Source organism: Camelina sativa, chromosome 13 (genome assembly GCF_030686135.1).
Source record: "Camelina sativa cultivar CO46 ecotype springtype chromosome 13, ASM3068613v1".
NCBI classification, from domain to species: Eukaryota; Viridiplantae; Streptophyta; class Magnoliopsida; order Brassicales; family Brassicaceae; genus Camelina; species Camelina sativa.
The window spans coordinates 6,385,878-6,411,385 of NC_141892.1; the positions used below are offsets into that span (position 1 = coordinate 6,385,878).

Sequence of the window (25,508 nt, forward strand, 5' to 3'; positions counted from 1 at the left end):
AGGAGATTTATTTAATTTTATACACACTGTATAGTATTAAATAGTGATAGTGTAAATGTTCAATTGATATTCCAATTTGTTTTCGTTTTGTTTATAATATCTCGAATATACAACTGTGATCACGAATTTGATAAACCAACATACTGTACATTGTTGCATACGGTTTACATCGATCCAATAAACGATAACTAGAAAATAAAATAAAAAAGTAGAGGGTCACAAATTTGATAAACGAACATTTATGTTAAGAGCTCTCGGTACAGCAACATTGTTACAACTGCAGTAGTTTAACTATTCTTTGTGGTGCTTTGGTGCATATGGAAATTGAAGAATGAGCTTATCTCCCAAAATAGACAATATGATCCACATTAGACATTGACAAAACAGAATTGGATGAATCATGGATAGCTGCCAATAAGCCCACAACAATGACTTTGTAGGAAGACGACCATAGGTCGCAAGTTCAAAAAATGCATGAGCCACTGACATCACTGATGTTTACGACAATTAAAAAAAAATGGAAGATGACCGGCGAGAACTTAGAATCGAAATAGCTCGGTTATTTGGAAGAGACCTGATTTGCATTGGATCAAATGCAACTTTTCCACATCAGACCCGAAATGTTTGTGGTGGATGGAGAAACAAAACAAGGGATTCTCATGGTGTTTCGAAATGCTGATCAACAAAACCATGCATTAGAAACTTAATAGTTTAGTCCTCCTTTCACACCCAATAGCAATAGCGTTGTGGAGATAATACATATGGGACGCAAAGCTTAGTCTGATAACACCCTTCTGGGCCACAAAATTTAGCAGATATGATCACATTTAAAAGTTCCAAGACATTGAGGTTCCACAGAAACTGATTACTTTAAACTCAACAACGTATCTTCACCACCGCTTTGGATGTTCGAGTGTTTGATAAAGTCTTTGGATGTTCGAGTGTTTGATAAAGTCTTTGGATGTTCGAGTGTTTGATAAAGTTTGAAGTTTCCCGGTTTTAATGTATGAGTTCCAATATATGACTTTACTTACAACACAGATGTATCAAAACACCAGAAATAGAATACACACACACAAAGGGTCAGAGAGAGGACTTCAGATCACCAGGACAAAAAAAGAAACATTACTATACATAATGGTGACTTTCTCTGAACGAAGATAAAAATCCAAATAAATTATCTACATTACAACGAGAAGATAGAAACAAAGAGTTCTTCTTTTCTCCCGAGAAAATTTTACAGATTCTTCTAATCTTCTTCCCCCTTAAGTTAATATAACACAATAATAAAGATCCGCCCGACCCAGAAAAACACCAAACGAATACATTGATTCGACTCTTCTTTAAATACTGCATATTTATATACAAACACTAACCTGAATAATTATAAAAAAACGGTGACCGGCGACGGTAACTGATCTTCATCTTCCCCACCTTCTTCCTCCTCTCTCTCTCTCTCTCTCTCTTAGGAAAAAGATGAACAACAAAAAACATATTCATTTAATTCAAAAATGGTAACACTAGTAGTAGTAACGGTAGCAGCAAGTAGCAAATCAAATCCTCCTCTGTTAGGCACTGGTGAACGATTTCCAAATCTCTCTATGTACACTTGGTTTTTTGTTTCAGTCTACTAAGCCATGGCAGGGATGCTTGAGTTTTGGCGGTCACGGTTCAAGCAATCAAATCCTTCTACTCTAACTGCAGGAGAGTTGAGTCCAAACTTCATCCTAACACAACCACGGGACGACGAGGATGATGATGATGATGAAGATGGAGACGGGAAAGCTGTTGCTGAATTGGGCTGAAGGAAAGGAGAGTTTGGTGAGATTGGATTGAGCTTCACATCTCGAAAGCGAGCATCTTGTGCTAATGGGTTCACAGCTCTGCTCGGTGGTGATCCGGGAAAATATGGTGGCGATGATGATAGTAACTGCCCTATTGTTCCATTATCCTCCTGAAGATACAACAACAAAGGATTAAAAATCAGAATCTTCTAGCTTTGAATTGACAAGGGGATCAGAGATGCATACCTTTCTACGAATGATGTCCAAAAGCTCAGCACCAGCTTTAGAATCACACAAATCAGCTGCAGCTTGACTACAAAAATCGAAAAGAGAGACTTCTATCAACACTTGGAGGGGGGCAATTGTTTGTTTGTTTTCTCATGACTGCAGAAACAAAAAAGGCGGATGCTTTGAATGAATGAATAAATACCTCATATGTAATCTAAGAGGACGAATGACGTTGTTGGCGAGTAAACCAACACGTCGGGGCTTAGGACAAACAACAAGATCCTTACGATCAAATCCCATCATCTCCTCACGAGACATGAAGGCGTTCTGCTGAAGGTTGCAATGATTCATCTTTTTCTCCCCTTTGATCCACCGAAGGACGCCTGATTCAAATCGAACCACAATCAAATCAGATCAGATCCATCACAGCAAGATGGGGAGGAACACATAATTGAAACATCTGAAACTAATTTCCAGAATCCAATTAAAAAAAACTAGGGTTTACTTTGTAAGATCTGACCCTAAAAACAACGGATCTGAATCAGAGCTTTAAACCACCAAACGAATCGCTTCAGGTTGAAGGAAAAAAAAAAAAAAAAAAAAAAAACAGAAACCAATTTCGGATAAAGCCAACGATGGCGTTTGACCGAAGAGGCTAAGGACGAAACGAAACCCAGATCCGAGAAAATTCAAAATTCGTAAGAATGACACAGAAGAAGTTTTGGCTCAAATAGAAACAAAACTCAAAGGCTACTCTAATAACAAAACAAAAGAAACGAAAACGACGGATCTAATATCTATGAAAACTTATTGTAAAAATGAAGAAAAGAGAAAGAAGACGAAGAAGGTGATCTGTAAAATCAGCCATGAAAGGAACTTGAGAAACGAAGAAGAAGAAGAAGAAGAAGAAGAAGGAAGAGAGAGATGTACCTGAGTAGTAAAAATCTCCGGGAGAGGAGAGAGAGAGAGAGCACGATGACGGAGGAGAAGATAGGAGTAAAGAGAGGGAGAGAGAGAGGCGAAAAATCGTCGGAGGAAATAAGGATTTTATATAAGGATTTGAGAGAGACCAAAAAAAGTGTGGGTGAGGTTGAAGACAACGTGAAACGATGGCGTTTTTGGTGATATTAGAAATTTTGCTTTTCTTTATTTTATTTTATTTGTGATATATATAAAAAAAAAAAAAAAAAAAAACAAGAAAACTGCTATATATCGCCGTCGTTATAGTGATATTTGTGGACAGCTTAAATATTCCTATTTCCATGCGTTTTTTTTTTTAAATAGATTAGTCAACATAGCTAATGATTTTGTTTTCTCTTTTTAACACATAAGATATCATTCTATTTTTTTTTCACTATCCCATATTTTCTTTCATTGATATATTAACATAATTAATGATTTTGTTTGGTAATAAGAATAATTAAAATTAAAATTTCTAAAAATAGAATAAAATATTTAAGAGTAATTTTTGTCAATATGATTTCTTCCAAAAATACTACTATTATCATAACTTTTTGTATCCATAGGAATTACTTATTCAATCCTTAAAAATAAATAAATGTTACTATGTATGAATTCATTTTTTTTTAAATATAGAATTTTGAGATTTATTTTAATTGAATGAAATGTTAATCTAAATTTCTTTTCACACTGTATATAAATTTGCAAGAAATTAGGAACGGAAACTTTATTTTTCGATAATATACTAGATCGGAGCCATGGAAAACATCTTATTGTAAATTAGAAAACAAATATATTTTCTATTACCATTCTGGTATCTTACACATTTTGTATACTTTAAACAAACCTACATTGACATGAGTATCTAGAGTTTACTTTATTACTTTTTTATAGATCTCACCTTTTTTTTCATAATAGATTTTTGTTTTTGGCTTTTATTTATTAAAAGTAAAGTATATTAAAAACGCATGCCTCTGTGTCTATGACGCTCTCAATAGACATAAGTGAAGTTTGACATTTTGACCGGGAATGGTTTTATCAGGGTCCGATGTTTCTTCATTTGCTGGCTTCCATAGTTAACGTGTCCACATCACCAGACAGTAATACTTTTTTTTTTTTTTTTTTTTATCAAAGCACCAGAGACAGTAAGTAATACATACTATCACAGTTGACTATTTTATAGAATCAATTTTTAAAAATTAACATCACATTTTCGATGAATGCTAACTTGCTTGAATTTAATATTTTGGCTATCTAATTCGTCGTACACACAAATAGAATAAAACATGAGAAACTATGAACTTCATCAAATTTGACTCTTGGCATGACATAATACTTGTTTTTTTTTTGTGTGAATAAAGTTATAGTATCCTTGTTCATGGCATGCCATTATACACAAAAACTCAAATCCTCTTTCAATCTTTCTCGTTGTAAGGGATCTTGAAACCAGATTTTACATATAGTCACTTTCTTATAACTAAAACTTAATAATATTCCCTTTTTACGAAAAAAAAAGATCTTGTGGTCTCGATTTTTTTTTTTGTTTTCTTCTTTTTCCACCGAAGTAGATTAGATGTAGTGGAATACGTACGTTTGTGAATTTCTTTAAAAAATAAAAATCGATGCAACTTAGCCTGATCTTTTTATTTGTTTCCCTCTTTTCTTAGTTCCTGACCAACTTTCTTGTTTAAAATACTAAGTTAATAAGTGTTCAAATGTTTGTAAAGAACATAACGTTAGGATTCTATGGCTTCCTATAATTTTACAATTCTACTATCCAACGTTTTCCGTGTTGATCTCTATTTATAAAGACGTAGACAATAAACCATAAATAAAAAAATAAGGGGAGGTATCGGTTTAGGATTTAGAAAGAATTTTAATGACTTTAAAAGTTAGGTAAAATATGTTGTTATTCAATCAAAACTTTTAAAAACTCTTTAAAAATCTGGTGTTATTGGTTGTGGATTTGTAAAAAATTATCTAAAATCTTGATAAATCTAGTGTTATTGGATTAAGAATTTTATAAAGTCATTAAAAGTTTTATGTTATTCAAGTAAAACAAAAGAATCTTGGATTGTTAATGAATTCAATTTTTATGTTATTGGTTTAGGATTTTATATCATTTCCTTCATAACAAAAGTCATGAAAACTCTTTCATCAAATAAAAAGATTTTACAAGATTAGAAAAAACAAATCATCAAGATTTTAAAAAATTTTCTAAACAATCTCTTACAATCCTTCATTTTTAACTTTCAATTTTCTATGATTCTAACAATCAGCAAGAATATAAAGTCATTAAAATTCTTTCTAAATCTTAAACCAATACCTCCCCTAAAAAGTTTAAGCAAAGATGTCACTGAATTATGGAGATTGTGGGGAAAATTTTGAAAATGAATTAAGAAGCTGTATTTAATTATGGGGGGAGAGAAAGATGTTTTGTTTGTTTTAGGAAAAGAAGGGACAGTGGGAGAGACATGCGAGCCATTTACGCATTGAACAAAGGAAGAATAAAAAATAAAGCCAATGGCATTGTTTTGAAATTTATATATATATTTGACTGATTATACTTCTTCTTTTTCCAGAAATAAAGACAATGACATATACTGTGTTGTGGGGTTAGATTATAAAAATCAAACTTTTTCAGTAGTTGAAAACATTATACATACGTTTGAATATCAGTCATGAGTTTCTTTAAACAAAACTACTAACTTGTAGACTTAATTAAGAGACTTTATAAGATTGAGACTTGTTATAGTTTGAAGACTTTGTGGCTTTGGTACCTCAACTGTAATTCATGAAATTTGATTTTATAGAGAAGTTGCAGTTTTTGAAGCTGGCAGTTGAAAACAAAAACTTCAACTTCTCTTTTTTACTACCTCATCAAATTTTTAAATGTTGGCTGTTTAGAGGAATCAAATAAATTGACACTATTTGCAATAAATACTTGCACAAGAACACACACATAAATTATGTTGTGATTTATCATTAATATGTACGTAGTCTTTTTTTCTGTGTGTGTGCAAATGTCTAGAGTTATTTAGAATAAACCTATGACTAGAGACTAAGAGTTAAAGGTCATCAACTGGGTCAAAGTAGCCTCACTAGTGACTAGACTCGTCTAGCCGAAGGTCTTAACTCGGAATATATAATGATGCAGATTGATTTGCAAGTATTTGTGTGAGAGCAAAGCAAAAGTAAAAGTAAGCTACTGTGTAATCTTAATGCAACATTTAAATTACCAGTTAAAAGTTATAGTTATATAGACTTCCACATAACTGATAAACAGACTTATTATGGCAATAATATGGTGGTTAAACTTTCACATTGTTTTGCCATTACAAATTAGCTGGGAGGTAGTTTTTAAAAGCTACCTTCTTCATGAACCATTCAACTCCCACACACACACACTCCCAACTGTGTTCTTTAATTGTACCAACCATATTTGATGTGCTTTACAGTTTACACTTAGAACCATTTCAAAGTTTCTGATAATGTACCAATGAAAAAATACAACTCCAGATACATAAACCATTGAATTGATGTGCTTTATAATTCGCCGTTGGAGAAAAAAAAAAGATTTTTTGATAAAGAATTATAGGGAAAAAAAACTTGAATTCTGCCGATGATTTCTCAATACAAACATGATGTTCCCTTGTAATTTTTTAAAAGAAATAATCATGAAAGACTATAAGAAAATGTGAAAAAATCCTAGTTTGTTGAGATATATTATTGCATATTATATAAAAAAAAAAAAAAAAAAAGATGAGGAGGTTTCCTCCCTAAATAAAAACTCCTTTGAAATAAATTGCACGTGACCCTGACTCATAACATACACTTGGCATCGCATTAATGGATTGTCGTCTATCAAACGACACAGACGCGTTAGCATATCGTCACAGAATCGTTTTGAGGATCCAATCTCAAGTCTCAACACAAAACTACATTACTCTTCCGACAATACAATATTGTTCACACGATGATGATGATATTGATAGACAATTTGAGAGGACAAGAACCGCAGAACTCATTAATTCATAGAATAATAATTGCGTAATTCTCATGGTTTTCTTATTATTACGTGCATTTATTTGTTTTCCCCTCTCACTCACTTTCGTGTAATCTTCTCTTTCTCAAAAAAAAAAAAAAAATAATAATAATAATAAAAAATTAGAAAAAAACAGTTTAATTGATTTTTTGTTTCTTTTTATATAAATAAATAAATAATACAAAAATTCAGAACGAGTCTCTATTTTAGAAAATTTTGTTAATGGCTCTGAGATCAGCAAAGCTTACCCTTTTCAGTCCTTTACACGGTAGCACTAGTCACCAATATTATTCGTAATTATCCATTTCATTGTTATTATTCTTTTTCAAAGTTGAGACTTTTTTTTCTTTTTCTTCGGTTGGAATAATAAAAGTTTGCTATCTCAAAAAAAAAAATAATAAAAGATTTTGATGTTGCGTGGATCAATTTGATTGATCTGCAAAAGGGATTTTTTTTTTTTTTACATTAGGGTTTGTGGATAAAGGAAGAAGATTTGTGTGGCAACGAAGTAGTAGTAGTAGATCGATGGCTCCGACGGTGAAGCTAGACAAAGATGAGGAGCTCCGGCGACTCAAAGAGGTTAATATTGACGAAGCTTCAGCGCGTCGTCATGTTCGTGATTCCTTGAAAGACGTTCAGCTTAATCTCGATCATATCCTCTTCAAGGTAAAAAGAAAAATCCGAAATTGAATCTGTTTGTCTCTTCTAATTGAAATGGGTTTAAGAAAGGTTGAGACTTTTTTAGACTGAGTATCGACCACTCTGTTTCAGCTTTGTTTCAGATGTGTGTGTTTGTTTTGTTGATTTAAAAGTGTTTGTTTTTTTTTTCATGATGTTTGCAGACACCTGAAAATGGAATTAAGACTAAAGAGGTAAAAGGAGAGAATGTTTTGTTTAGCTTGAGGGAGCCTTTTCTTGTTGTTTGTGGTGATGTATGATTGATTTATGTAGTCTTATGAGGTGAATTCGAGAGGAATTGAGATCTTCTCCAAAAGCTGGCTTCCTGAAGCTACTAGCCTTAAAGCTTTGGTTTGTTTCTGCCATGGTTATGGAGATACTTGCACCTTTTTCTTCGAAGGCATGTTTCTTTGTGTTTTTTCTTCTTCTCTAAATAGCCAATGGTTTGTGTATGAAAATGAGACTGAGGCTTGTTTGATTGCTTTTTGCAGGGATTGCAAGGAGATTGGCATTATCTGGTTATGGAGTTTTCGCTATGGACTATCCAGGATTTGGCTTATCGGAAGGCTTGCATGGTTATATCCCTAGCTTTGATCTTCTTGTTCAAGATGTCATGGAGCATTACTCCAAGATAAAAGGTAATTAATAACATTTGATTCACATGAAAGGGTAAACTTTATGTTCATGTTTTAGGTGTCTTGATAGATTTTGAATCTTTTTGGATGCAGAGAATCCCGAATTTAGTTCTCTACCTAGCTTTCTCTTTGGACAGTCAATGGGTGGAGCCGTGTCGCTCAAAATACATCTCAAACAACCAAATGCGTGGACTGGCGCAGTCTTGGTAGCACCAATGTGCAAAGTAAAGTCTTGTCTTTCTTTCTTCTTATTTGCATAGTCATTAAGCAAATCTCTCAGTATTACGAATGATAAACTGTAACTTGACATACACCTATCTGTTTTAGATTGCAGATGACTTGGTTCCACCGCCGGTATTAAAACAGATTTTGATTGGTCTAGCCAATGTTCTACCAAGACATAAGTTGGTTCCACAAAAGGATTTAGCAGAAGCAGCTTTTAGAGATGCCAGGAAGAGGGAGATGGTAATAACATAAATAACAGATTTAATGAACTTATCACTTGTTATAACGATTTCCTTACTAAACCCGTCTTCTCGATTTTGTATTTGCAGACACCATACAATGTGATTTGTTACAGCGGCAAACCCCGACTACGAACTGCAGTAGAAATGTTTCACACAACTCAAGAGATTGAAAAACAATTGCAAAAGGTAAAAAAAAAGAAGTATGAGAAAACCCGAATCTAGAAGAGCAGAATCAGAATAATGACATTTCTTGATTTTGACCTTTGTAGGTGTCTTTGCCAATATTGATTCTACACGGAGAAGCTGATACAGTGACAGATCCTTCAGTGAGCAGAGAGCTATACGAGAAAGCGAAAAGTTTAGACAAGAAGATTGTTTTGTATGAAAATGCTTATCATTCTCTGCTCGAAGGCGAACCTGATGACATGATTCTCCGTGTCTTGTCCGATATCATCCTGTGGCTGGACGAGCATAGCTTGCAAGCTGAGGGATCATCAGTTATCACTGCGTAGCTTATGAACCATTTGTTTCGTTTTACTGTAGGTAGAATCCATTTGTTTCCAACGAATTAGCAATAAAATGATCATTATTTGCAATCAAATTTACAGGATTGTTCCTTTCAAGGGGTGCTCAAAATAGTTTGAACTTTGCAATTATATCCACAACTAGCATGTAAATCCGAGTCAATGAAATTAACTTTCCTTTGCATAAGTTTGCAAATATTTGTGTCATCTTCTATTCTTGGGGCAAAGTTTGGGTTTTTTCCCTAACAATCAAATCTCAAATTATGATACGAGACTGAGAGTTGTATAAAACCATCTTTTACAAACGTACTTGATAACGTAGTTGCATTAAGCATTTCTCCCAAACAAAGAATGTGAGAGTTAAAAAGAAAAAAGAATTTGAGAGGATAACAAGTTTGGGCTTTTAGGGGAAAGAAACGAGTTTGTTAATAAATGGGCTATAAAAAACTTTTTATTAAAAGCCCATATTGGGTCGATACCTTGGAAACCCTAATCATCGAACAATAAAACCTGATTTTACCGAAACTGAGCTGCGAAGGAGAAAAGCCGCAGCATTTTTGTCAATCCAAAAGGGTTCGTCTTCGTTCCTTCAGATTTCGCCTCCGTGCTTTTGCTGATCGGTAAGTCTCTAAAGGGTTTTCTCTTTCACTCCCTTCTCTTGCTCCGCCGTTGTTGTTGTTGTTGTTGTTGTTGTTGTTGTTGTTGTTATGAATGAGTTTTCTTCTCTTTAGAGGCAATGCTGATGTTTTCTACTAAAATCTTAGAGCTTTGTCAAATGGTTTGGAAAAAAATTTCAGCTTGTGTGATTTGTCTTCTGATTCATTGCCTTATTGTGGTTGAGAATAAGTCTCTGTAGTTCATCAAGCATTGTCTTTTACTCCAGACTAGTATGATTGAATCGAACAAATTTGTTTGTATGTTTTACTTAACAGTTAGACAACTGAGATTGTTTTGGTTGAAACTATTAAACTGTTTATTCCGGAATTTTATAGAAATGATTCGTATTTGGTTGCTTGAGTTTACATTACAAGGTCACCTGTTGTTTTAGAAGTAAGCTCCTATGCCTAAAGTCTCACCTTTTTTTTTATTTTGTTTCTTTTGCAATTCAAGATCTGTCAAGATGTTCTCCGCTCAGAACAAGATCAAGAAGGATAAGAATGCTGAACCAACAGAATGCGAGGAACAAGTTGCTCAGGTAACTAAATACCTTTTCAATGTCTTTGGCTGTAATTTTGTCCTCCTTTGTGGAATCATTCATTGTTAACGGAGATTCATCTTCTCTTAGGCTTTGTTTGATTTGGAGAACACCAACCAGGAGTTGAAATCCGAGTTGAAAGATCTCTACATCAACCAAGCTGTGTATGTTACTCTGTTTAGTATCTTCCCCTTCTCATTTCATGGTTGCATTCTTCTTTTGTACAGAGGGAAAATAATTTGATTTCTCATTGCAGGAACATGGACATCTCTGGAAACCGCAAAGCTGTTGTGATTTACGTACCATTCAGATTGAGGAAAGCTTTCCGCAAGATTCATCCTCGCCTTGTTAGGGAGCTTGAGAAGAAGTTCAGTGGAAAGGTAAGTTTGTGAATTTCCATTTCTTTTGTAGATGTCTAGTTAAATCTTTCGACAATCTCTCTTGAACACTCTGCCATTGTTTCGTTTAATTTTCACAGGATGTGATCTTTGTTACCACAAGAAGGATCATGCGTCCTCCCAAGAAGGGTGCTGCTGTTCAGAGGCCACGTAACAGGACTCTCACCTCTGTTCATGAAGCAATGCTCGAAGATGTTGCTTTCCCCGCTGAGATTGTTGGAAAGCGTACTCGTTACCGTCTTGATGGTTCCAAGATCATGAAGGTATCATATCATCTATGAGAATAAACTCTGATCTTTCTCTGAATTAATTTAAACTCATCTTTACCTTTTGTTTTGAATACTATGTCACAGGTGTTTTTGGATGCCAAGCAAAAGAACGACACGGAGTACAAGCTCGAGACTATGGTTGGTGTGTACCGCAAACTTACTGGCAGAGACGTCGTGTTTGAGTACCCGATTGAAGCTTGAAGGATGATGGTGATCATGAATCATCAGGGTAGAGAAAGAGAGCTTTTGATTATGTTTTGTGGTACTTAGGGTGAAGGAAACTCTCTGATTCAGTTCCTTATTCACAATCTTTAATGTTCTATTTTACCATGACTACTCTTTTGTGATTTTCAATTTTGAAAACTTATTTGAAATTTCAGATTAGTCTCAAATTTCTACAGCAAATATATTGAGTAGAGAATCCTCAAATTATGATCATGGCAAATCGCACTCGCTTCAGTCCTCTATTTTTCAACCATTCACATAATTATGATATACTCCGTACCATTAGCTCTCTACAACCTGAAATCTGATCTACAATTAATCTCACATGCAATTAGTCTCTGCTTAATCAATCTGACAATCGGTTAAGATTTATACTGACCAAGAGAAATACTTTTTGCTTAATGTTTTACCACAACATGAAAATGCTAAACCAATCTGAATCTCTACACCTTTCTTTTGTAGCTTTTTGCAAATCAAAGCACACAAACTTCATCTGTTAATTTGCATTGTAATCTCATATTATACTTTGTGGAACTTGTATTTGCATTGTAATCTCATATTATACTTTGTGGAACTTGTATTTTTGCACAAGATTAAATCTTGAGATTCCTTGAGTGAATCCACTGAGCACAAGAGTCTTCACTGCTTCACTTCCTTGTTCTAGTGCTTCATCGATCTGTTTCCGTTCCCATGGACTAAACTTCTGAAGAAGAAAAGCTTTCATATCCATGTTTCCTGGTGGCTTACCAATGCCTGACAAACATTGACAAAAACAAAAAGCTTGAGATAGGAACAAAGGGTAGACTTGGATTTAAACCGAGCCAAACCAAAACAATACCTATGCTTAGACGAGGAAAGTTTCGACGACCATCCAAATTCCCCATAACACTCTTGACTCTGCAACAAATATAAAAGGTAACATAAGTTGATAGATCAGAGAACACACTTAAAAGGTTCAAGAGGCACAAGTAATACCCGTTGTGATAGCCTTGACCTCCTTTCGGTTGAAGTCTCAAAACCGCATTTGGTAAAGCCATCTCATCGTAAATCTAGGAGGGAGAAACCCACATAAGGATTCAACAAAAGGGTTCATGATTCCTAAACCTTGTTATAATTTCTAAGGATGCTAAAGTCGGTAAGTTTACCAGTAAAATGTGACGCAATGGTACTCGATAGTGTGAAGCTAAAGATCCAACCTTTAAACGACGACAACAGAACAGTTGTTTCAGATAAAGCTGATCTTTGCAAAGTTGGCAATAAGATAAGTGAGATGATCAGAAGAGAATACAAACCGATTCACCGCTGAAGTTCATATAAGTCTGAGGTTTGGCCAACAAGATAGGCACCTCTTCGATAGCACCTGTGCTGATCATCATACATAGAAGCAAAAATTCATCAGTTTTTTTTTTATTATGTTAAAAACAAGAGAACCGCAAAGCAAAGAGAAGTAGAACCTATTCCGATTAGAGCTTTAGACTGAATAGTGTTCATCAAAACGCCTTCTTTTCTAGCCAAAACATCGATCATCTCGAAACCAACCTGAAAAGAAGACAAACTTGTAGCACTCCAGAGATCAAAAGTCAACACCTCAAAATAAAAAAAAAGGGATTGCATTTGATTACATTGTGTCTTGTTCCGTGATACTTGTTTCCTGGATTGCCCAACCCTACGATAAGCCAAGGAGTGTACTCTATTTTGAATCTGTCATTCTCACTAGAAGTAGATGAACAAACCCGAAACCTCGGTTTCCGAAAGACCGGCCTCACGGCGTGAAAATGGTAAATACTGCTCGGTGTATACGTTGAGCAGATCATCGAACTGCTGATTCAAAGAAATGGAATCAAAATTTATTTATTACCATCATCTTACTCATTTTAAGCTACCAAAAATCATCAATAGATATCCCAAGATTTAAAAACCTTTGGAGTGAACGAACTATATTGAAAGTGAAATGACAAGAAACTAAGTGAAACCCATCCATAGAGGAATTAACGCAGATAAAAAAGAAAAAAAGTAAGTGTAAATCGAACAGAAGACTCAGCAGAATAGTAACGAGAGCTACAAGGGCTGAACCAAAAATATGTGTTTATGCAGTAAATTGATTATGTTATAACATCTCTGAAGAAGAAGAATAAGTGAGAAAGGAAATCGCTTTACCTCTTTCTTCTGGAGATTTTAAAAATTTCAAAGAGATTTTTCTTTTGCGTTTGGAACGAGAGATAGAAGAAGGATGAACAGAGTGTGACTTCTTTTTTCTGTGAGAGACGAAGAAGATGTTTACAAAAATTTGGTCACATTTTTTTTTAATGGGCTTTTCATTGTAGCCCAAATCAGATGATGGGCTTAACTAACTTATACTCGCATAAATTGTTGTGTTGTTGTTATAAATGGGGATTGCCTACGTCATTTAATAAGACGGCACGTGAGTATGTTGTTCTTAATAACCACGTGCGGCTACGTCATCCAAAATCTACCGTGGCCAAAAAAAACTCGCCAATCTTGCGGCTCTCATCCTTTTTAGCATTTTTACCCTTTTTTATTTTAACTTTTATTTTCTGTTAATATACTTTTTTGCACCAATCATATCTCCTACACACGGATATTAAAAGATACTATAAATATCAATTATTAGCGTTAGATATGAATATATTAACTCAATTATTTTTTTGCAAGTATATTACCAAATCCAAAAATTGAAAAGCCCTTTAAATTCGTGATCTATGTTTTCTATATAAGCAATGAAAATAAACTCCTTCAGTTACCTTTTGGTTTTGGATAAAATATGAATTATTTACACAAACTTCCAAAAACTTATAATAAGCAAACAAAATTGCTTTATTGTTTTTTTGGCGTTTAAAACGACAATAAGCTCTGCAGTAAGGTGTTCTTTCTCCTGCAATCACAATCATCTCTCTCTCTGGCTACTCATATCTCTCTTCTGAAATCGCGGAGTCTCCGAAGCTTCGTCTCTGGTAAATTTTCTCACTACAACTCCTAAATCGCTTCTCTTATTAGTCCACATCTGAAGTTTCGCATGTTTTGTTAGTCAGTCGCGATCGAGAGTGGTGTTTTCTCAATGCAATCGATTCCTCAATTTCGTGTTTGTTGTTAGATTAAATGCGATATTTTCTCAATTCTTTTGACTAATTTTTTTTTTTTTCCCTTCTCTGTTTGTCATCATCTCTCTCGCAATTACGTTTCGTTTATAAAACAAAAAAAAAAAAAGTCAGAGAGGAAAAATGCATACGTCTACGTATGCGGTTGTTAAAGGAAACGCCGCGTTTGCGTTTCAGAGAGGGACCAGCTTCTCTTCTTCTTCTAACCTCCTCGTCAACAGATCGGCGTCTTCTACCACCGGAATTCGCTTCCTCCGTAACGGTAAGACTATCCCAACCGGACCTCTCTATTGCTCTGGTCTAAAAGCCATGGGAGCAAAGCTTGCACGTGCTGAACACGGGATCCAAAGCGTTATGAGTTTATCTTCGGTGAAACCTCGATCTGTCAGAGCTCAAGCCTCCTCCTCCTCTGGTTCCTCTTCTATGCTCTTGTATCTGTTTATAGATACATTATGTGATTGCTTACTACTATAATTTGAAGATTCTAATAATGTATTTGTTTTGGGAACAATCTTATTATTTTTAGGTGGAGATGCAGAAGAAGCTGTGCCTCTGAGATCTGAAGGGAAAAGCTCTGGTGGTTCTGTTTTGCCCTTTGTTGGTGTTGCTTGTCTTGGTGCTATCTTGTTTGGTTATCATCTTGGGTATTTATGACTTTAAACTACTACACTTGAATCATTTTGTTTCTATAACTAGGTGTGGTCATTGATGTTCATAGATATAGTTCCATTGGACTGAATCAGGGTAGTTAATGGTGCTCTTGAATACCTTGCTAAGGATCTTGGGATCGCAGATAACACTGTTTTGCAAGGCAAGTATATATGATCAGACTTCTCTTACTCCTCTTGTGCGTATAATTTTTAAAAGAGTAATAAACTGAAATGCGGATTGACAGCATTTTTGATTCCTGTTATGATTAGTAGCCAAGCTAATATAATTGGTATTCTCTTTTATTCGCTTCTGAGCAGGATGGATTGTTAGTGCGCTGCTTGCTGGTGCAACAGTAGGTTCATTCACCGGAGGTTCGTTAGCTGACAAATTTGGACGAACAAGAACGTTTCAATTGGATGCTATCCCTCTTGCCGTTGGAGCTTTCTTATGGTATCTTCTTCAAGCACCATGATATACCTATTACCTATTGGTGGGAAGTTTAGTGATGTTTTTTTAACACATTTTGGGTCGCTCTCTTTTGGTTTCATTAGTGCAACAGCTCAGAGTGTGCAGACTATGATTGTGGGACGTCTGCTCGCAGGAATTGGAATCGGAATCTCATCAGCCATTGTACCACTTTACATATCTGAGGTTGTTTTACCACTGTTTGCACCCTTGACTTAAGATGTTAGGTCTGTTTTTTATATGTTATGTTGCTGAAGCGTGTGATGATGGGTGTCAGATATCACCAACTGAAATCCGCGGAGCTCTTGGATCTGTGAACCAGTTGTTCATATGTATAGGAATACTTGCTGCCTTGATAGCTGGATTACCCCTTGCAGCAAACCCTCTTTGGTATGTGAACTCCTTTATTCATCGAGCAATATTTTCTTAACATGGTTCAGTATTGTTTTTATATAAGTTTCAATCTCTTGGTTTTCTAGGTGGAGGACGATGTTTGGTGTTGCAGTTATCCCTTCCGTTCTACTAGCCATAGGAATGACTTTTTCTCCAGAAAGCCCAAGGTGGCTCGTTCAGGTACTCTCCAGGAACATAACTCATACTTAGCTGAGATCAATTTTTTTGACAAGTCGATGAAATCAATTTCGCAGCAAGGAAAAATCTCTCAAGCTGAAAAGGCGATCAAAACTCTCTATGGTAAAGAAAGAGTGGTTGAACTAGTGCGTGACTTATCAACCTCTGGCCAAGGTGGTTCTGAGCCAGAAGCTGGATGGTTTGATCTATTCAGCAGCCGCTACTTTAAAGGTATTATCGCAAGACTGGGTGAATATACATTGTTTTGCAGATAAGAAAAGATGGCAGCAGGTTAAGCCAAGATTTTCCTTTCAAACCTCATTTCGCAATGGTCTATTTTACGTAGCTCCTTGTCTGTTCTTGTTGTAGTTGTAAGCGTAGGTGCAGCTCTCTTCTTGTTTCAACAGTTAGCTGGGATAAATGCAGTTGTGTACTACTCTACATCGGTGTTCCGTAGCGCTGGAATCCAATCTGATGTTGCAGCCAGTGCTCTCGTTGGAGCATCAAATGTCTTTGGTTTGTGTTCTCTCCTGTGTTACCGTTCAATTCCATCATAACCAAACAAATAACCGGGAAAATGTGGTTGCAGGCACTGCTGTTGCCTCATCCTTAATGGACAAAATGGGAAGGAAAAGTCTTCTACTCACAAGCTTTGGTGGAATGGTATAAGTTTTTATCATCATTCTTAGCCATAGTTTAAAAAAATCTCAAACCGCACTACCATAAACAGGCTAACTTAGATATATGTGATTTTGTATTGAAAAGGCTTTGTCGATGCTGTTGCTCTCCTTGTCCTTCACATGGAAGGCTCTTGCTGCATATTCTGGAACCCTTGCCGTTGTTGGAACTGTTCTGTAAGTCAATCTCTTCTTTCTAGTCTCAGTGTATAGGACTTGACTGACTCTTATGCTTGCTTGTTTAACCAGATATGTGCTGTCATTCTCACTTGGTGCTGGCCCTGTACCGGCTCTTCTTCTTCCAGAGATATTCGCATCCCGAATCAGAGCAAAAGCTGTTGCTCTTTCTCTCGGCATGCACTGGGTATGTATATATATCTAGAATTTGTATGGTTCAAAAATAGAGTTTCTTCTCTCTGTTTCTGATGTTTGTTTTTGTTTCTCTTTCTCTATAACAGATATCAAACTTTGTGATTGGACTCTACTTCTTAAGCGTAGTGACTAGATTTGGAATCAGCAGTGTCTACTTGGGTTTTGCCGGAGTATGCTTCCTTGCCGTTCTCTACATTGCAGGAAACGTCGTTGAGACTAAAGGACGATCACTTGAGGAAATAGAGCTTGCCCTTACCTCTGGAGTTTGAATTTAAACAAAAAAAAAAAGAAAAAACCAGTTTGTTTCATCATTTAGCTTGTGAGTCGTTCGTTCTTTAATCTACCACTCTTCTCAATCTTCAGTAAATTGTACAATGAACTAAGTTATCAATAACGAGAGAAATCGATTCATCGAACTACATGTTGGCTTTCCTTTCCCACCTTTCCCTAGTATCTAGCCTGTTTCAATACAAAACAGCAAAAAAGATCGGATTAGCACAGTGTTCTCAATACCTTCAAGAAAATTCTGAAATTCAGTAAAAACACTCACCCCCAAAACAGCTTTTGTGGCTTCTTTGTTACTGAAACTACTGTCTTATCGTGATTCTGTTCTTCTACGGTAGACGAGGAAGTTGATTCTTTCATTTGCTTAGAGCTTATTTTGCCATCTTCGATTGCTTTACTCTGACATTTCTTGCTCGCTGCATTTCAGTACATAGACTTTTTTAGTCTTACTGTATATGAACTGCGGATTCACAAAGAGAGAGCTGTACGTGTATACCTTTAGGTGGCTTCTTATGAATCTTTGTACGGGCTTTTATTTGCATACGTCTCTTGTGTAGCTCCTAATAATCTCAAAACAACATAACCAAATATGGCTTAAGTGATGATATCAGATCAAGAGAGTTTTATACGTAATCATGTTTACAATCACATGATTACTACCAAAGCATAACAGAAAAAAAAAAAAAAAAAAAAAAAAATTTAAAGTCCGAGTTCGAAGAAGAATCTGAAAATCTGACCTGTAATTTCGAAATTTGTTTCGGGGTGACGTTGGAACGATTGAAATTAGGTTGGAGAGATTGCGTTGACGCCAATAAAGCTTCTTTTCGATTCTCCTCTGCTTCTCTTTCGATCTCTTCGCTTGTCCTCGTCGTTGCCATGGCTTCTCCGTCGTCGGCGTTCATCGCTGGTTCTGCGAGAACTTTTAGAATCATATGAAACGACGCCGGATCCTTCTTTTTTCCCTTTTTTCACGTTTTCTTTGATAGTTTAGGGGAAATACTGAAATAACCCCCAAAGAATATGCATGTTTAACTAACTACCTGAATGTTTTGAATTAATACATATCAACCTAACATTTTCTTCAGTTATCAATTATACCCAAAACTAGCTTTACGTTAGGACTATAACTTAAGGAGATTTTTGTATTTCTTTCGTTAAATTACTTTTTTTTTCTTTTTTTGGTAGGGGACTTTCGTTAATAATTGATTAGTCTTCAATTTATTATATCATAGATGGTGCCGAAAATAAATGGTATATGTCTAACTATTAAATTTATTTAGGCCTTGAGTAGAAGTAAAAAAAAACTATCAAGCTAGGTCTTTAATTAGTTTTGTGGCTTGACTAAGCAAAGTAATTAGCCCTTTAAGAATTTTTTTCTGAATCCACTAATCAAGTATGCCAATCACGACCACTAAGGCTTAAGTAACCTCTATATTACCGATTTTTGTAATCAAAAAGATTCATATTTGACTATCTTAGCAGCAAGAACAAAACAAGAGAGAGGAAAGTTCTGGCAATATGAGTCGTCGTTAAGTGTACCTAAAGTTAGGCATGAACTCTCTTCTTATTCCTTGGTTTGTGTGGGTCAGCACCGAACATTTTGCACGCTCTTCCCTACTAACTTTGTATTGCAACATTTTTAATACTCGATTCAACGAGGCATTAATGAAAAATTCCTTAACTTTGGAGTAATTAACAAAGTCTAGCTAAGACTTAAGTTTTTAGTTTTGAGTTATTTAATTTGCTAATTGTTTTGGTTCGGTTTAAATTAGACTTTCAAAAGAAAGAAAAAAATAGACAAAATTGAACGCCAAACACAGATAAAATAATTCAATAGATCATGAAAGATTTAGCTTACATCCACCTCTCACCAAAGTGTGCAATTTTGATTCGGTAAAATTATGATTTGGTAAGTATATTTTTACGACACATCACCCCTTTTATTTTGATAACAGATCACCCTTACTTGAATTCGGTTACATTAACATGGATATTCATCACCCTTACCTCATTTTGACAACATATCACCCTTACTTGCATTGCAATCTCTTACTCCGTCCTATGGGCAAGTTCAAATTTCTTCAAATCGTGTTAAAGGAACTAAGATCTAGGACCTAAGTTTTGTATTTTACATACTTATATATTGACCTGAGAACAAATGTAAAAAAAAACTAAAAAGTCAGCAGGTCAAGTCTTCATTCCAAAGTCTACCCCTATTATTATATTTAACTTGCAAGAGCTCCTTTGACGTTGTCCAATACACTCCACATACCTTGTTTTTATCTTTCTTCTTTACAACTTGTAATAACACATTTATAACTACTGGTTGCAAAATCATTAACGATCACAACAACCTCTCTCTCTCTCTCTCTCTCTCTCTCTCTTTCTTTCTTTATCTCCCTCCCTCTACAATGGGCATTAATGATCATAAGAGCAAGAAAGAAGAAGAACAGTACCCAATGATCTCAAAACCCTTGAGATCGATTCTCTTACAAAAGGGTAGTTATTTCTTAAGCTCGCTCTTCTTTGTAGTCGGTTTCTCGGTTGGTCTCTTCCTTTGTCTGCAGCTAAAAGCCTTACACATGTCTACGATGACGGCACAACGACAACCCTTATGGTCTACATTACTATTCAACCACACCACAACGATGGATATCATAGGAGAGTTGCCACTACGAGTACTTCAACACAACATGAGTGATCAAGAACTATTCACCAAGGTCGCGTCATTATCATCATCACCACCATCATCCTTATCATCATCATCGTGGTTTGGGAGGAGACATAATAATGATGGGAAGATGGTGGTGAAGGTGGCTTTCATGTTCATGACAGGTGGCAGACTCCCATTGGCTGGCTTGTGGGAGAAGTTCTTTGAAGGACATGAAGGGTCTTATTCCATATATGTCCATACTAATCCATCTTTTCAAGATTCTTTCGCAGAAACTTCTGTCTTCTATTCAAGAAGAATCCCAAGCCAGGTGATAATTTAACAGCTAAATTAGTTAAATTACCTCTTTCTCTTTTCTTAATTACTCTATTCATCTTTAGTTACCCCCTATTACATGATTAGTATACATCCAAATCAGGAATTATTAGTTCTCCATAGATATATTATCTCTTGGATTTGACAGGTTGGTTTTTCACGTGGCACGTGTATGAATCTTAATTCGACCCTTGCATAATGGTCCATGAAAGCATGTACCCATTTGATATTATTCTAACATAAATACATTTCTTAATCTTGTTAAGAAAATTCTAACGTAGACTATTCTCACTAGCTAAGAACAATACAGAGAGAATAGTTTTAAATTGCTTCTCAATATAAAATTTCTAGATATTATATAATCAGATAAAGTCGTATGAATCGAAGCTTTTACTATACGTACGATGCATAAAAGAAACCTGAATTAAAAAAATACTAACAAAATGGCTTGAATTTTTAGATATGTTTTAAATATTATTTTTAAAAGATATTGATATTGTTGGTTTGTGAAAATAATTGTCAAAACAGCCAGTTTATTGGGGAACATCATCAATGATAGACGCAGAGAAAAGACTATTAGGCAACGCTCTTCTCGACGAATCGAACCAAAGATTTGTCCTCTTATCAGATTCTTGCATCCCACTCTACAATTTCACAACCATCTACGATTACTTAACTGGCACCAATCTCAGCTTCATTGGCTCGTTCGACGACCCAAGAAAATCCGGTAGAGGCCGTTACAACCGTAATATGTATCCGCAAATCAACATCACAGATTGGCGAAAAGGATCGCAATGGTTTGAAACAACTCGAGAACTTGCTCTTCACATCATCGCAGACACGTTCTACTACAAAATATTCGATCAGCATTGTAAACCGCCTTGTTACATGGACGAGCATTATATCCCAACTCTAGTTCACATGTTGCATGGAGAGATGTCCTCGAACCGGACCTTGACGTGGGTCGATTGGTCGAAAGTCGGTCCACATCCTGGTCGGTTTATTTGGCCTGATATAACCGATGAGTTTCTTAACCGAATCCGGTTTACGGACGAGTGTGTCTATCATGGCCGTGGCGGAGAGAACATTACAACTTCGAAATGTTTTTTATTTGCGAGGAAATTCACAGCCGAGACTTTAGAACCATTGTTAAGAATTTCTCCTGTAGTTCTTGGTTTTGGTCCATAATTATCTCAAATTGTGATTTTTTTTTTTTTTTTTTAATTTCAGTTAGTAAATAGAGAGTATTAAGCTAAAGAATGTGCTAATATTGTATTTTAGAAGTTTTACATTAACCAGTTAATTAATAATATTTTATCTTATCCATGGGGTTTTGTCGCTTTGTGAGCCCATTGGTGTCTCCTTTTGAGTGTAATGCGAAAACCGCAAAGTTGCAGACTTTAACTCAAATGCAAACTTCTCTGTTCCTCTCGGCGCGAGCTTTTCCATCTTTGATCACTAACTCATCCTTAAACCCTAATCAAAACCCTTCGAATGCGGCTAAAAACCCTCAATTTGATCAATTTAGGGAGAAGAACAGAGGACGCTCCTCTGATGCTGCGATTAAGGTTCCTACTGCTCCATGGATGAAAGGTCCTATCTTGCTTCGACCCGATGAGATTCTCGACACTGAGAAGAGGAACAAGCCACGAAAAGTTGAAGAGAAGACGTTCAAGGCGTTGAATCGTAGAGAGAGTGGTGTCAGGGGGAAAAAAGCGATGAAGAGAATCGTGCGTCATGTCGAGAAGCTCGACGAAAGAAGCGATTTTGAAGATACCCAGATGGATGATTTGAGCGAATTCGAGTATTTAGGTCGAGTTGCGGAGAGAACCACCGAGTCTTCTGAGAAGAGACTTGGCGGGAGAATGCCATGGGAAAGAGAAGAAGAGAGGTTTGTTTTGCGGAGGAAGAAGAAGGAGAGAGTTCCGACTACGGCTGAGCTTATCCTCGACGAAGGTTTGTTGAATAGACTGAGAGGTGAAGCTTCGAAGATGAGAAAATGGGTTAATGTGAGAAAAGCAGGAGTTACTGACACTGTTGTGAATGAGATTAGATTGATTTGGAGGTCGAATGAGCTTGCTATGGTGAGATTTGATGTTCCTCTTTGTAGGAATATGGAGCGAGCTCAAGAGATCATAGAGGTTTGGTTGGTTCTACTTCAATTTTTATCAGTTGAAATCCTTTGATGTTACTCTGAAATGATTTTGTCATGTTTTCAAGAATAGATGAAGACTGGAGGGTTGGTTGTGTTAAGCAAGAAGGAGTTTCTCGTTGTTTATCGAGGAGGACCGAGTTCTTCATCAGAGAAAACTGATTCAGGACGGGATGAGATTAGCTCGTCATTGTACGAGAGAGAAGCTGATAGGTTATTGGATGGTTTAGGACCTCGATATATGGATTGGTGGATGAGAAGACCGTTTCCTGTTGATGCTGACTTGCTTCCTGAAGTGGTTAACGGATATAGAACTCCACATAGACGTTGTCCACCAAACACTAGAGCTAAGCTAAGCGATGAAGAGCTTACCTACTTGAGAAATATTGCTCAAGCTTTACCGTTTCATTTCGTCCTTGGTAATTTGTCCTCACTACTTTAGCTCTCTTCTTCGCTTTGTTTGTGTTCATTAAAGTTAAGCTTCAGGGAGAATTGTTCATATGTTTCCTGAAGAAATCATGTAAGAATGAGGGAACTTGGTCAAAATAACCAATTCTTGAGTAGATTAATAAATTTGGGAAGAGATAAGATTAAAAAATGGATCTCTTGCTTGCCAGAATTTGCAACATATTATGTTTAAAGTCTCTGCCTTTGGTCTTTTCATTTGCGTATACTACTTATTGTCATTCTCTTTGCATTGGTATTTACTAAGTGCTGTTCTCTTTGCGTTTGCTTACGGTTTGCATTGAGTTTTCAACAGTCTTTTTTCTTGTGAAGGGAGGAACCACGGTCTTCAAGGATTAGCTTCCGCTATTGTGAAACTATGGGAGAGCAGTATTATTGCAAAGATTGCAATCAAATGGGGAGCTCTCAATACAAACAATGAGGAAATGGCAGATAAATTGAAGGTAATCTTTTTTTTTTTCTGAATATATTCCAATACATTGTGGCTAATGAAAATATTTCTGGATCTATCAATTTTTCAGCATCTTACTGGAGGAGTTTTGATACTACGAAACAGATACTTAATAATACTTTTCAGAGGCAAAGACTTCCTCACTGGAGAAGTTGCGGATTTGGTTGATGACAGAGAGAGATTACTCAGAAGGTACCAACATTTTGAAGAAACTAAACGTGAGAGTGAGATAGAAATCGTGGAGGTGGTAACAAATGGTAAGCAATTGGAGGAAACAAGCAAAGCTGGAACTTTATTAGAGTTTCATGAACTTCAAAGAAAATTTGGAGAAATGGAGACGAGAAACCTAGAGACTGAGGCTGAGAAAGCAAGGCTAGAAAAAGAACTCAAAAGCCAAGAACACAAGCTTTCCATCGTAAGCCTTTTAGCTTCCAAAAGAGTTGCATCTTTCTAAGTTTCACCTATTATTAATAGAAGTTCCATGGGTTGCTCCTGCTTTTTGCAGTTGAAATCAAAGATAGAGAAAGCAACAATGGAGTTGTTCAGACTGAATTCGTTATGGAAACCATCTGAGCGAGAGGACGACATCGAACTATTCACTAACGAAGAAAGAGAATGCTTGAGAAGAGTAGGGCTGAAGATGAACAGCAGCTTGGTTCTCGGTAGGAGCCGCTTGATCTATATTCTTGGCTTCTTCTTAATCCTAATCCGATGGTTATGAGATTGATTTACACAAATTTGGTATATGTTTCATTTGTAGGTAGAAGAGGAATATTTCATGGTGTAATGGAAGGTCTGCATCAGCATTGGAAGCACAGGGAAGTTGCGAAAGTGATCACGATGCAGAAGATATTCTCGAGGGTTGTTTACACAGCGAAAGCCCTTGAAGCAGAGAGCAATGGACTACTTATCTCAGTTGAAAAACTTAAAGAAGGACACGCGATACTCATATACCGTGGCAAGAACTACAAACGTCCTTCATCAAAACTGATGGCACAGAATCTTTTGACGAAAAGAAAAGCTTTACAAAGATCTGTTGCGATGCAGCGACTCGGCGTAAGTGAAATGAATTTTCCTTTCTTCTATTATAGAGAATGTTGTGAACCCCATTTGAATATTTTCTCTGTTTTTTTTTACCATTGGGGCAGTCACTGAAGTTCATCGCTTACCAAAGAGAGAGAGCAATAGAAGATTTGAAGGTGAGTTTGGTAAACCTTCAAGACTCTGCTTCTGAGTTAGGTTAAAGAGCTGAACAAAGTTTACCAAGGCTGATATATTTTAGCTTCACTGTATCACATATTATTTTTTCCTTCACTGTGATTATCGTGTATATACATATATATCATCATGTAATGTCACATTTTCCGAACATAATATCTCTTTAATATATATAAACCTTGCTAAATGCACCTTCGGTAAAATGAAAAATTAGGATTTGGCAATAATGTAATGACGATATGATTTGTATTTGTTTTTAGTCACTACTAGAGAAAATAAAAAGATGTATATATAATTTTTCTTTTATTGTTAGATTGGAGAATGAATTGTTGAAGCTTTTAGGGATCGATAAAAAATTTCCTATACTTTTCAAAAGTTTCTGAAAATATACCCTGACCTTTTTTGCTGTCGAAAATAATATTCTCGTCGATCTACATTTTTTTTTATAACTATTTTCATATTTCTTCAAATCATTGAACGATTTCAGTGGACATGATAGAAGTGGAGGAAACTGATAAATCTAAAGTTCATTATAAACAAATTACACTGTACATAAACCTAGGGACTAACATTGTATTGTACAAAAAATCAAGATAGTATTATGATCTACTTAACATGAAAACACAGAGTCACAGACTAATTATTTTCTTCTTTGATAAATGGATGATTCTATACCGAAATCTAACCTTGCC

General features: G+C 35.8%; 8 protein-coding genes across 13 annotated transcripts; 5 read left to right on the forward strand and 3 right to left on the reverse strand.

Moving 5' to 3' along the window:
* Positions 1-1,151: 1,151 nt before the first annotated feature.
* On the reverse strand, positions 1,152-3,232 carry LOC104735634 (uncharacterized). Its single transcript, XM_010455462.3, has 4 exons — positions 2,943-3,232; positions 2,215-2,395; positions 2,031-2,097; positions 1,152-1,954 (listed from the first exon to the last, which is right to left on the reverse strand). Exons 2-4 carry the CDS (start codon positions 2,361-2,363, stop codon positions 1,631-1,633), a joined length of 540 nt encoding a protein of 179 aa, XP_010453764.1. The 5' UTR covers positions 2,364-2,395; positions 2,943-3,232; the 3' UTR covers positions 1,152-1,630.
* A 3,711-nt stretch (positions 3,233-6,943) lies between these two features.
* LOC104735635 (caffeoylshikimate esterase) lies at positions 6,944-9,398 on the forward strand. 2 transcript variants are annotated; one of them, XM_019235106.2, is made up of 9 exons: positions 6,944-7,310; positions 7,487-7,683; positions 7,860-7,889; positions 7,969-8,095; positions 8,187-8,333; positions 8,424-8,554; positions 8,658-8,795; positions 8,885-8,983; positions 9,067-9,398. In XM_019235106.2, the coding sequence occupies exons 2-9, from the start codon at positions 7,543-7,545 to the stop codon at positions 9,307-9,309; spliced, it is 1,056 nt and encodes a 351-aa protein (XP_019090651.1). In that variant the 5' UTR covers positions 6,944-7,310; positions 7,487-7,542; the 3' UTR covers positions 9,310-9,398. The 2 variants fall into 2 exon arrangements, with proteins under 2 accessions (XP_019090651.1, XP_010453765.1); XM_010455463.3 differs by having other exon boundaries at positions 7,076-7,285.
* A 238-nt stretch (positions 9,399-9,636) lies between these two features.
* Positions 9,637-11,557, forward strand: LOC104735636 (small ribosomal subunit protein eS7x). Its single transcript, XM_010455464.2, has 6 exons — positions 9,637-9,941; positions 10,432-10,516; positions 10,607-10,680; positions 10,773-10,896; positions 10,995-11,177; positions 11,268-11,557. Exons 2-6 carry the CDS (start codon positions 10,442-10,444, stop codon positions 11,382-11,384), a joined length of 573 nt encoding a protein of 190 aa, XP_010453766.1. The 5' UTR covers positions 9,637-9,941; positions 10,432-10,441; the 3' UTR covers positions 11,385-11,557.
* Positions 11,558-11,783: 226 nt separating this feature from the next.
* Positions 11,784-13,677, reverse strand: LOC104735637 (chloroplastic group IIB intron splicing facilitator CRS2-B, chloroplastic). 2 transcript variants are annotated; one of them, XM_010455465.3, is made up of 8 exons: positions 13,566-13,677; positions 13,031-13,226; positions 12,863-12,947; positions 12,701-12,768; positions 12,554-12,604; positions 12,384-12,457; positions 12,247-12,305; positions 11,784-12,161 (listed from the first exon to the last, which is right to left on the reverse strand). In XM_010455465.3, exons 2-8 carry the CDS (start codon positions 13,220-13,222, stop codon positions 11,968-11,970), a joined length of 723 nt encoding a protein of 240 aa, XP_010453767.1. In that variant the 5' UTR covers positions 13,223-13,226; positions 13,566-13,677; the 3' UTR covers positions 11,784-11,967. The 2 variants fall into 2 exon arrangements, with proteins under 2 accessions (XP_010453767.1, XP_087337667.1); XM_087481541.1 differs by having other exon boundaries at positions 13,031-13,229; positions 13,566-13,652.
* A 410-nt stretch (positions 13,678-14,087) lies between these two features.
* Positions 14,088-17,675, forward strand: LOC104735640 (plastidic glucose transporter 4). Of its 2 annotated transcripts, none has more exons than XM_010455467.3 (14): positions 14,088-14,380; positions 14,635-14,936; positions 15,051-15,168; positions 15,268-15,335; positions 15,493-15,625; positions 15,727-15,826; positions 15,918-16,030; positions 16,120-16,213; positions 16,288-16,441; positions 16,580-16,726; positions 16,800-16,873; positions 16,976-17,064; positions 17,137-17,251; positions 17,346-17,675. In XM_010455467.3, the coding sequence occupies exons 2-14, from the start codon at positions 14,648-14,650 to the stop codon at positions 17,526-17,528; spliced, it is 1,677 nt and encodes a 558-aa protein (XP_010453769.1). In that variant the 5' UTR covers positions 14,088-14,380; positions 14,635-14,647; the 3' UTR covers positions 17,529-17,675. The 2 variants fall into 2 exon arrangements, with proteins under 2 accessions (XP_010453769.1, XP_010453771.1); XM_010455469.3 differs by having other exon boundaries at positions 14,176-14,380; positions 14,639-14,936.
* Positions 17,546-18,607, reverse strand: LOC104735639 (uncharacterized). The gene is made up of 4 exons (XM_010455466.3): positions 18,282-18,607; positions 18,041-18,104; positions 17,810-17,960; positions 17,546-17,718 (listed from the first exon to the last, which is right to left on the reverse strand). The coding sequence occupies exons 1-4, from the start codon at positions 18,474-18,476 to the stop codon at positions 17,676-17,678; spliced, it is 453 nt and encodes a 150-aa protein (XP_010453768.1). The 5' UTR covers positions 18,477-18,607; the 3' UTR covers positions 17,546-17,675.
* Positions 18,608-19,818: 1,211 nt separating this feature from the next.
* Positions 19,819-21,856, forward strand: LOC104735642 (glycosyltransferase BC10). The gene is made up of 2 exons (XM_010455472.3): positions 19,819-20,525; positions 21,059-21,856. The coding sequence occupies exons 1-2, from the start codon at positions 19,956-19,958 to the stop codon at positions 21,716-21,718; spliced, it is 1,230 nt and encodes a 409-aa protein (XP_010453774.1). The 5' UTR covers positions 19,819-19,955; the 3' UTR covers positions 21,719-21,856.
* LOC104735641 (chloroplastic group IIA intron splicing facilitator CRS1, chloroplastic) lies at positions 21,670-25,003 on the forward strand. Of its 3 annotated transcripts, none has more exons than XM_087481542.1 (7): positions 21,670-22,671; positions 22,751-23,101; positions 23,460-23,590; positions 23,669-24,013; positions 24,104-24,260; positions 24,359-24,654; positions 24,747-25,003. In XM_087481542.1, the coding sequence occupies exons 2-7, from the start codon at positions 22,756-22,758 to the stop codon at positions 24,840-24,842; spliced, it is 1,371 nt and encodes a 456-aa protein (XP_087337668.1). In that variant the 5' UTR covers positions 21,670-22,671; positions 22,751-22,755; the 3' UTR covers positions 24,843-25,003. The 3 variants fall into 3 exon arrangements, 2 of the variants coding, with proteins under 2 accessions (XP_087337668.1, XP_010453773.2); XM_010455471.3 differs by having other exon boundaries at positions 22,756-23,101; XR_002034970.2 differs by having other exon boundaries at positions 21,856-22,671; positions 22,756-23,101; positions 24,073-24,260.
* Positions 25,004-25,508: the final 505 nt, after the last annotated feature.